Raw genomic sequence first — 11,624 nt, forward strand, 5'->3', positions numbered from 1 at the left:
GATGAATTGTTGCGCCACGGGTGACGTCACGCCTGTTGTTTCGGATGACGTTGCGAGAAGCAGGCCGCACGCGCATAGCAGGAACCTGCCCTGTCAAGGTTTTTGTGGATCAAGGTCGTCGATTTCTCCGCGATCACACGAAAATACGGGTAAATATTCGAGCTAACGGGGGGTTTAAGCCACCGCAAGTGTTCGTGGGACGGTCTTGGGGTCCCAGCTGTCCGTTTTGTGTGCGTGCCATCACGTCAGCTAGCCGTTAGCAGAGCTAGTGCGTTAGCCTATCTAGTTGAGTATCACAAACAAAATTACTTTCATCTGGTCAGCGATTTTGACACCATTATCTGTACGTAATATTAACTACTATGGAGGGAAAACATTCGCTGTCGCTTTGACGCTTTTTCGATTTGTTGTTTGTCGCGGTAACGTTACTCGGGTCAAAAACAAAATGTTTTTCTAAATGCGGAGCCGCTCTCATCTGATTTTCCTGGACATGCTCCAAAATAACCTTATTCATTCCCCATTTTCTTGTTAATCTGTCGTCGAAATAGTTCAGATAAACATTCGTTTCAGCATTAAACACTTACTGGCAGTATTTTATTCGAATTGAAGCGCAACTGTTGGCAGATTGTAATCGTCATTTGATCAGCATGCTTGTTTAGGCTTCAGTAACCTGGACGATTGTTATATGTATGTTATTGTTATATGCGAATAAACAAAGGAACTTTTTTGTTCGTGTAGCATATAGTCAGCCTCTAGCAGGGTAACCAAAATTAATGCAAATGGTTTTAAGTTTGGTTTTTGCTCACTGTAACGGGAATCTATCAACATTAAACGGTTTCACCAGTTTCATGGATAAACTTTCTGTCTTTTCTTTTCACTTCCTGTTTAGAAATCTATTATTCTATATAGCCATGTTAAGAGTAAATTAACAACATAGAAATAGGTATTATTTTCAAAACTTTTCAGCAAAGTCAGGGTAGAGCACAAAAGGTTACATGTGATGCAATTAGTTTTATTTTAACGATGTCTGGCATGTATTATGATATAGCAATTATGCATTTATAGTTTTTAATGTGCTTTTAAAGAAGTAGTTGGTAAGACTCAATTATAAAGTGTCCTTGTTACACGCTACGTGTGTTTTTAGTTACTGTAAATTATGCATAATTATAAGAAACTAAACCAAACCCATAGCAATTAAATGTTGCTTATTAATATTGCTCAGTATTCATTAGTGTAGTAACAATGCAACAAGGACAACATAAAGTGTAACCGAATCGTTTTCTCAACAAAAAAAAAAGTCATTGTTTATTCACCCTCATGTGTTTCCAAACCTGTATGCTTTTTTTTTCTTCCATTGAACACAAAAATAATTTCTATATCTCCACATTTTTTTTCCCTCCATAAAACAACCGTTCACAGTGACCATGGGCTGTCAAGCCACAGAAAGGACAAAAAAAGAAAAAGCTGTCTTTTGTCTAGAATGAATTACATACTGTTTTCACACACAGCTATCACATGGCTTCAGAAGACTTATAATATAGCACATGAGTTGTATAACTTCTATGGTACTTTTATAGACCTTTTTTGTCTTTGGAACTTGATTCTCAATGGACACAAGGTTTTATAGAAGAGATCTATGTCAAGTTAATTTATCTGTTTCATAGAGAAAAAAAATGTATATGGGTCAAGAATGAAATCACGGTGAGTAAATATTGACAATTTTTAGATAGATTTAGATCATTTTTAGCGGCATCATAATTTCCTTTTATATCAGGCCTTTTTTGTCACTTCCTGATAAATTATGCTTTTGAAATACTAATACTTAAACCCTGTTTCTAGGATTACCCTCTCCCGTCCCCCTTACCCCCTTCTAAAACAGCATGGCTCAGGAGACAAATCAGACGCAGGTGCCAATGCTTTGCACTATGGGATGCGGTTTTTATGGTAACCCTCGCACCAATGGAATGTGTTCTGTCTGCTACAAGGAACATCTGCAGAGACAACAAGGAGGGGGGAGAAACAGTCCCCCAGGTGAGAAAGGTAGGTTTCTAGGAGATCACATGTACCTGTTGAATAAGGAATTAAATGTGCTCACTCAGTTTTGAGGTTAAGCAGAGTTCATGATTAGGTTTCTGTTGGTTTCTTTCAGGTGCCACATCTCCTGTAGGTTCCCCAGGGGCATGTGCGGTAACAGTGGAGTCCACCCCTGTACTCACTACGGAAGCCGTTACCCCACCTGAAGAACGCACGTCTAGGTAAGAAGGACTTTACAAATCTTAGACTGTTCATGCTTCAATTGGTATAAACTACACGTGCAAAACAGCTTATGTTGGTATAGGAAGGAATTATAACAAATAACTCTGTATTCGGTTGTATTGTTTATGCAGTAGCTCACCCAGCCCAGTAACCCAGCAGATGACTGCTATGAGCATCTCCCAGGACACGTCAACCACTGATTCAGACAGAGCAGAAGTGGAGGAGGAAGAGGAGGAGGGCTCGTCTAAAAGCACAGGTCTGCTGTGTTCAGTCTTATACATGCACATTGTACAAAATCTTCAGGGGTATTATAGTCAAGTAAAACTAAGATCATAAAGTAGTTTTGTTCCTTGAAATAAAATAAGCTTAAAATATAAGCTTAAGCTTAAAAAATAAAATTACCGTATTTTTAGGTCTTTAAGTCGCACCTGAGTATAAGTCGCATCAGTCCCAAAATACGTCACGATGAGGGAAAAAACATATATAAGTCGCACTGGACTATAAGTCGCATTTATTTAGAACCAAGAACCAAGAGAAAACATTACCGTCTACAGCCGCGAGAGGTTGCTCTATGCTGCTCAGTGTAGACTACAGGAGCACTGAGCGGTATAGAGTGCCCTCTGGCGGCTGTAGACGGTAATGTTTTCCCTTGGTTCATGGCAAATTAATTTTGATAAATAAGTCGCACCTGACTATAAGTCGCAGGACCAGCCAAACTATGAAAAAAAGTGCGACTTATAGTCCGGAAAATACGGTACTCAAAATTGATAATTTTGCAAAATGCTTTTCAAATTATTTGTATTTATTTATTAACTTATTTTTATTTATTATTATTTCAAATCACTTTATATTGTAATTTTTCCTCGTTAAACCATTGCATACATAGTATATTGAGTCCATTTAGCGAGACATGGAATATCCAACAAATCAAAGAAAAATGGCCAGATTATTCTAATATTAAACCAGTTGTTAGTAGAAATTTTATTCATACTCATCCTAGGAGAATCATGCAATTCACACTGAACTTTGTCAACATGATGCCAAGACACTGAAAATGCTGAATTGTGAATGGATTTAGCATTTCTTGAATGGTGTTTCCATGGTGAATTATTAAAGTAACAGTAATTCTTTAAAGTACATTATCCAAACTCTTCAAAACTTTTGACATATGAAGAACAAGTCAATTTTAGGAAACATACTCAGTTTCATAAATTTATAATGCTCAGGGGCCATCATTTTTTTTTTTAAACAGACAGATAAAGGCTGTAATACTATGGATATTGGATAAGACATCTTTTAAGCCTGATCCTTTACTTCTCAGTTCAAATAGTTAAAATCACAAATACATATATAAAACTACATAAAATAAGTTAATATGTACTGTACAGGTAATAAAGTTTTATAAAATTATTTCACAAATGCTTATAGATAATTAAAATATTTAAAGAAAATCCTTATAGATCATAAAAAGTTTTGCTTACACTTTACAATAAGTCTTAATTTGTTAACATTTGTCAATGATCTAACATGAACTAACAATAGACAATATATTTTTTTACAGCATTTATTAATCTCTTTTAATGTTACTTAATAAAAATTTTCATGTTCATTCGTAGTACATTAATGTCAACATCTTTAAACTTTAGTAATTTATCAGTAAGTTTTGAACTTAATATTAACTAACATTAATAAATGCTATATAATTATTATTCATGTTAACTAATATAGTTAATGAACGTTAACAAATTAAACCTTATTATAAAGTGTTACTAAAGTTTTATATATTGTTTTCTGTGTGTTTCACCCTCTTGATGTTCTAGTTTAACCATTTTATTGCTGTATCCCTTAAAACCAGACTGCCAGAGGGTTACTGTAAATGCATGTGCCCACTGTGCACTGTTTTCCTGATGCCACCATGGTGGCAGTTGCGCTGGCTTGGGCCCATCATCTCTGCTTGCATCCAACAAGCATCCAGTTATCATCAAGCATCCAGTGTAGACAGAATCGCTGATTATAAGGGGTTCAGTTGTCTATAGTCGCATTGTGCTGCTCGCGTCCAGTGTAAACACAGAGTAAAAATAGCAAAGCACACCAGATCGCGTCAGTGAAACTCTGTTTGTTTGTTTGCTTTAATTTTCTACGGATTCATTTTTAAACTAGACAGTATGATGCAGGATTTTCAGAGAGACTGAAAGTAAATGATGCTGAGTCTGACTAGAGTGGATCCAACAGTAATGTCCAAACACAAGTGTGAGTAAACGTGTTTTTACCACTATTGCATTGCCTGTTTCAGACCGTTTGATATATACTTTAGTATTTTAAGTTTTTTATTCAGACGACCCATGTTGCATTCCGACAGCGTAACGCCAGTGCCCGTCTGTTATTTTAATAAGCGAAACTGTTACCGTATTTTTCGGACTATAAATCGCACCTAAGTATAAGTCGCATCAGTCCAAAAATACGTCATGACGAGGAAAAAACATATATAAGTCGCACTGGACTATAATTCGCATTTATTTAGAACCAAGAGAAAACATTACCATCTACAGCCGCGAGAGGACGCTCTATGCTGCTCAGTGCTCCTGTAGCATACCACTGAAAACAAATGAAAACTGTTACCGTATTCTTCGGACTATAAGTCGCACGTGAGTATAAGTCGCATCAGTCCAAAAATACGGCATGATGAGGAAAAAACATATATAAGTCGCACTGGACTATAAGTCGCATTTATTTAGAACCAAGAGAAAACATTACCGTCTACAGCCGCGAGATGGCGCTCTATGTGTTCAGTGTAGACTACAGGAGCACTGAGCAGCATAGAGCGCCCTCTGGCGGCTGTAGATGGTAATATTTTCTCTTGGTTCATGTCTCTTATGGCACTTTTCCACTACACAGTACCAGCTCGCCTCGACTCGGCTCTGTTTGGTTTTCCACTGTGTAAAAGTTGTACCTGTACCGGCTTTCAGGTACTTTTTTTCGTACCACCTCCGGCGAGGTTCCAAGCGAGCTGAGGCGATACTATAATGCGACGTGAAAACACAGCAGACTGCTGATTGGTCAGAGAGAATCGTCACTATTCACTGCGTCATCATTACACGCGCCAGCAATAGTATCCAGATAGTATCCAGAATAACCCCGCCATTTTTAAAAAGTTTGGCCAGAAATTGCGTGATATATCCAATATATCCCGAGGATCAAAAACAACATGCACTCGATTTCCTCCATTGTCCTGTGTGTGTGGGTAGCGGGTGTGTGTCGCGTAGAAGATTACATCACGGCAGTTTCCTGCAGCGTCGCTATGACAACCAGGTACTATTGTGGAGGTACTATCTGCAATGGAAAACAGAGCGAAAAGCGAGCCGAGGCGAGTCGAGCTGGTACTGGTAATGGAAAAGCGCCATTAGTTCATTTCTCTTGGTTCATGTCAAATTAATTTTTATAAATAAGTCGCACCTGACTATAAGTCACAGGACCAGCCAAACTATGAAAAGAAGTGCGATTCATTCATAGCAGTGGGCACTCACTAGCGAGTCTTGATATGCCCCACCTTCTGCAGAGAGGCTCAAAAACAAGATAAAAAAATAGCCTAAAATAAAAAATAAAATTATGTAAAATCACACTAACATTATAAGTGAACCCCAGAGAACGTTATATAGAAAAACAAAAAAACAATGCAGTTCATGACCCCATTGAAAGAAGTAACAAACCTTGAAAAAACTTAAAAACCACCAAAATAAAGCCCTCCATTCAGTTCTCGTTATGGGAAGACATGAATACTGGTGATTCATTAAATCATTGATCTGAGTGTCAGAGTATCATGTAAGTTTGTTGTGTTTTAGAAATGAGTTGTCAAAGGCTGACCATGTCTGTAATCACAGGGCCAGAAGGGGAAGCTGCACAGGCTTCTTCAGACGGAGAGCAGACTCCTGACAAGAACAAAAAGAAGAATCGATGCTTCATTTGTAGGAAAAAAGTTGGCCTCACGGGTAAGAACCAAGGAAGAGCTTTTTGTTGTTTAATGAGGGCTGGGCCACACTTTGAACAGACTTCAAATCTTACAGTATACAGCTTTACTGCAAATCTGTTTATTTTCCTTTTTAGTTGAGGGAGTCAGCAGATGGTCTCCTTCTAGGTTTTCTATTCCAGCTCAGATATTCACTTATGTGCAGTCTTATTACAATCCCCCTATGTTCACACATCCATGCAAACATATTGATACTAAGAATAAATGTTTCTCGAGCACCAAATCAGCATGTATAGTTATATAGTTATAATGTTATAAAACAGTGTAATAATAAAATATAATGTTTTTTACTGTATTATTGATCAAATAAAATGCAGCCGTGAGGAGTATAAGAGACATTTGCCAAAACATAAAACTTACCAACCCTGTTGTATAAACATCCATCAATTTTGGACGGGTATCCTTAAGGGCAAAAGTCAAGAATTCCCTTTTAAATTCCAAGGAGCCCATCTTCTTCCAATACTATTACAATGTGATCGCAAATGTATGCTTGTATGATACCAAATTCCCACTATTACTCAGTGGATAAATATAGATTTTTATTTTTATTTTATTAATATATATCAGTAGATCTTAGTTCATTTGTCATACTGCAGGTTAGTTCTGCATTTGACATGATCCATCTGGTATCCTGCCTATTCTTTAGAGACCTCAATCTTAAAATTTATATCCATCCGAAATACATGGCCGATTGAAATACTGAATAAACTTTCCTTTGTGTTTGTAGGCTTTGACTGTCGCTGCGGTAACCTGTTTTGTGCTGTCCACCGTTATTCTGACAAACATGACTGTCCCTACGACTACAGAGGAGCCGCTGCTGCCCGCATCCGCAAGGAAAACCCCATCGTGGTAGCTGAGAAGATTCAGAAGTTATGAGGACTGTCTGCTTAAACGAGCAAAAATAGTTTGACCTGCAAGTTTTGGAACCATGGCGCTGAATAACACCATTCTAAACTGGGTTCATTTCTTCATTGTAGGATAAGGTGGGTGGGGTTGTAGGGTAGAGCCCCTGCTTGGCCAGTCCCTTAACAATCATCTCCCTGTCTCTCCCAGAAGGGGCGGTGTAGAGGTGTGTATGTGTGAATGAATGTGTGACATGTTGAGAGATGTTGTTTTTTTCTTTTCTTTTTCTAGAGAGCCAGGGAGAAAAGGGATTGGTTGTCAGGTGGGGATCCATGTGCACCGGGGGGAGAGTGGACTCTTTTGTTTTCACCCTGGCATTGACTTTTGTTAGGATATTATTATAACATAATTTTTTATAGGATCCCTAAAATGTGGGTTGAGCAGTCTAATTGGAAGTGCTTGGACATCGAGAGAGGATTTCTCTGATATTGCAAAAGGTTGAAGAATATAGATTTTAATGACTACTCCCACATTTACCAATGTAAAATTATTTTACTGTTATTCTTTTTTTTCTTTGTTCTGATTAATTATCCCGACATGTCAAATCCCAGGCTGTGCATTTAAGAAATATTTCTCTTTTATATATTGACTTATCATGCTAATGTTGGGTGCATGAATAGTTATCGGATGGGGTTTGAAGGGGGGCGGGGTGGGGCGTAGCAGGAGCCTTGAGATAAGCGAGTGACTGAGTTTTTTTCTTTCTTTTTCTGTTTTAATGAGTGTATGGCATCAGAAGATCTATATTAATATATTGTATGTAGCTTGAATTGTGTGATTGCATTCTATTTATTTTGTATTATCATTTGGTTGGTTGGTACTGGAGGATTGGAAGCATGTGTCCAAAAAAAACCTTGTTAAAAATCCAGTAGGTAATCCCTTAATGATATTTCTGTCTATTTGCGTACGCATTTTTAAGAAAAATAGGTCCTCGTGGAGGAAAGTCAGATGTGATTGGACTTTATAAAATCAAAGCACAAGATCATTCTTTAGTTACTTCGCACAAACACAACAAAAATGCAGTTCCTGTAGGGTCCTCGGTGCTGCAATGAAGCTACCAGCAACTTGGTGGATGTATCCAATTATTGCTAATGCACGCCAGCGATGAACCATTGTGACCTTTGCTCTCAAAGTCGCCAAGCTTTGAGCGCAAAGTATTCGTTAACCACCAGCAGACCAATGAATGATGCTAATGGAACCGGCTACTAATTTGTTTATTAGGCAATGCCTTTCCGGTCCAAAAAACATGGACCTACAATTAATACCGATGTGCTTAGGATGTCATAGTGGAAGATGCACACTTCCCCAACTGAAACATTGCATGCTCACTGAAATATTAGGCCAAATGCAGAGTTTGCTACAGCCACATATTACATTGCAACACGAATGTGAAACACAACGTCCCATTGCATGGGCGAATGGAGCCTGCTTTTCAAATCAACAGGATTCTTCTGTTCTCTAATGTAAATATTACATGGCTGCCATTCTAAAATAGAATGATTAAGAACTTAGAAAGAGCAGGAAAGGTTCAGCAGGAAAAAAACGTCTGTTTTGTGCTTATGTAGTGTTTATTAAGTAACCATATGTAAGGAGAAAAGTGCGATGTGGTGTTCTGTCATCCCTTGAGTGAATCCTGTGTCTATGTGCTGGTTGTTTTTAAATTCTTTTTTTTTTTTTTTTTTGTGAAAGGGCTTAAACGTCCATTTAGTATTTATTCTTAATGTTGTCCAGCATCTTCCCTCATAATGTCTCTTGGTGTGCACATTTTTCCATGATTTATATAAAGTCCCTTGACTTACAAGACTTGTCGAAAGCAACATGGTGGATGTATCCGATTAGAAGTTCTGGTAATGACCTTGCTGCTTTATTAAGGAAATAACTTCTCCTCAGTGGGGCTGCCAGCTCAAGATGGCTTTTGTGAAAGCAGGTATAAGTGGCTCAGTGAGCTGGCATCCTGACAGCTTTTTAAAGAGGGTTTGGATCTAACGCTTTCTGTCTGCTTTGTTTGCTGGAGGATAATCCTACTTTTCTAGGGTTTGAGTGTTAGGGATACAGATGGGTGAAGGCCATGTCAGTGTATGGGAGTGCTAGACTCCACTTCCTGGTGAGATTCTTGTTGTGTGGTTGGCACAAAACTGTGAATGTAGTCAACCGCTTGACTCTATAGCTCTAGTGGGTTGAAAGCCAGCTGGTCACCTCAAATGTTGCCTTCAGTGTCTTATCAGTCAGTGTCTGGCACTGTATGCCAGTTCATTATCTATTCTATGCTAGCAATGATTAATCATCGACATTGCATGTTATTGAGCAAAACAGAGGAGTGATTTCTTCCTTAAATGTAACTGATGAAGATTGGCCTTGATTTTAGTGATGGTCTTGAGATTCTTATTTCTCCCAGTAGTTAATAAGAACATTTGGATGGGTGTTGTGAGTTTCAGCTCAGGCACATTCAGCAGTGCGTTAACCAGCATTCATGAATTCATTTACCAGCGTGCCCAGTCCCCCAGAGACACCACCAGATACCTTTTTGTTTTCTTTTTAAATTTAGGACTGTATGATATGTATGAGTAAGTATAAAACCAATAAAATCACAAAGTTTATTTTAAATTTACACAATGTCTTACATTTCTTGAATTTAGTGCACATATTTGCCCAGACCATCTAAAGCAGTTCTCAACCAGAGGAGCACAAAAAGTCCTAAAACTATCTTTATTTAGTTATATAAACAACATGTTAGAAGAACACTAAAAATAATGATGTACAACATGAAACTAACACTTCTGAGCTTTTTTTTAATAAAACAGAAGTACCAGCTGTACATCTCAACTTGGATAGGACAACTTTTGAATAGTCTTGGATAAAAATGGGTCTTGTCATCAAAAAGGTTGGTAACCACTGATATACACCTAAAAGTAAAAGTTGCAAAGTTTTGGTAGGAGTGCCATAAAGGAACCATTTTGGGTTCCCAAAGAGCCTTTCTGTTAACTGTTCTTGAACAATTTCTTTCTTAGCTTGAAGAATATTTAATAATCTGAAGAACCTTTTCACACTATAAAACACCATAAAAACAATGGAAATGTTCCAAATTAATAAAGAATAAAATAAATGTTCCATGGATGTTAAAGGAATGGTTCACCGAAAAAATAAATAAATAATTGCTTGTATTTAATAATGTTATTACAGAGTCCATAATCCATAATAATGCTATGATGCCAATAAGGAACTTTTGTTTTTAAGAGTGTAGTGTGTTGTCTTTTGCTGAAAGTGTTTTGAGTCTAACCTTTGCACAAATGGCCCACATGACTCATACTAATGTTGGAAACATAAGACAGTCGACTTCAGGAAGTGGCGTAATAATTACTGATCACCTACTTAACTTTAGTTGTATATCTCCTATCCCTCCTCTGACATTTGTTCTAGCAGATTGTCACTTCATGTTGCGATATATTCAATGAGAAAACGAGATCTGTAAGCAGTGAAAATGTCCTGTCTGTATGTGAATCACCATGTATTCTTGCCATCATCAGCAGCTGCCCACCTCAGCCTGTTTCACCACAGAAAGCTGGCTACTGTCCATGGATTTAAATGGGTTGACATTTATCTGTTAGATTTATTGTTACCACGTGATTTCATTGTATTCATTTACACTTTGTAGGCTTGTTAAATGAGTGAAAGGAAGTAAAGGGAAGTTTTTGTTTTTCTCTTCAGTTCCATATAAAACAGTTCATGTTCTCTCTGCCTGGAATTGCCGGAAAGATAATCTCTTCTTCATGAAGGCGTGTCTACATCTCCACCATTTTTCACTAGTGAACTAAATTTTCCTTGGTATTCAAAGGTCATACATGTAAACTGACTTGATTATATTATCTTTAACCCTTTTTTAAGACCTGGGACAAAACAGAACACACAAGCAGACAAAAAATAAATAAAAATACATCACTTAAATGTTATATTTTTAAAAATATATATATTTTTTATTAATTAAGGACATTCAAGGCTATTTATTGATGGCTTGTGGCAACCTTTTAATTAAATAATTTTTTTTCATAAGTAGGCTATGCTGAGAAAACCCTTGAATCAGTAATAAGGTCATTGTGTGATTTGGAATTAAATGGTTAGGTGTACAATGCACTTATAAAACCTTTATTTATTTATTTTTAATTTAAGCATTTGGTCGATGTCTATTGCATGACTCCATGTCCATCAGCTGTCAGCAGATCTGACAGAAGTTCCTGGGATGCTCCTCCCTCGATGTCCCGTGAGCGTAATTTCCGGATGCGGTACAGTGAAGAGCAGATACGTTTTAAAAGCAGGAATATCATCCACTCTGCATGTTTTCCGCACTGTGGACTCGTCGAGTCACGTGCGACACAGCGGACCCTCTGATTGGTTACATGCAACCCGACAGAGCGATTCCTTCAGAGCCCTATTAGACATTCTCTGATTC

At 37.6% G+C, this 11,624-nt stretch overlaps 1 protein-coding gene across 1 annotated transcript; it reads left to right on the forward strand.

Annotated features, from left to right (window-relative positions):
* Nucleotides 1-9,793, forward strand: LOC132114705 (AN1-type zinc finger protein 5-like). Its single transcript, XM_059522979.1, has 6 exons — nt 1-149; nt 1,840-2,040; nt 2,150-2,255; nt 2,388-2,512; nt 6,135-6,242; nt 7,008-9,793. Exons 2-6 carry the CDS (start codon nt 1,881-1,883, stop codon nt 7,154-7,156), a joined length of 648 nt encoding a protein of 215 aa, XP_059378962.1. The 5' UTR covers nt 1-149; nt 1,840-1,880; the 3' UTR covers nt 7,157-9,793.
* The last annotated feature ends 1,831 nt before the right edge of the window (nt 9,794-11,624 follow it).

The sequence above is a fragment of the Carassius carassius genome, chromosome 34 (genome assembly GCF_963082965.1).
Source record: "Carassius carassius chromosome 34, fCarCar2.1, whole genome shotgun sequence".
NCBI lineage: Eukaryota > Metazoa > Chordata > Actinopteri > Cypriniformes > Cyprinidae > Carassius > Carassius carassius.

Bases quoted from the DNA above. Each gene is read 5' to 3' on its own strand.
- LOC132114705 (XM_059522979.1), top strand. From the start codon at position 1,881: ATGGCTCAGGAGACAAATCAGACGCAGGTGCCAATGCTTTGCACTATG. The intron at 2,041-2,149 runs GTAGGTTTCTAG...GGTTTCTTTCAG, and splicing joins CAGTCCCCCAGGTGAGAAAG to GTGCCACATCTCCTGTAGGT. The intron at 2,513-6,134 runs GTCTGCTGTGTT...CTGTAATCACAG, and splicing joins GGGCTCGTCTAAAAGCACAG to GGCCAGAAGGGGAAGCTGCA.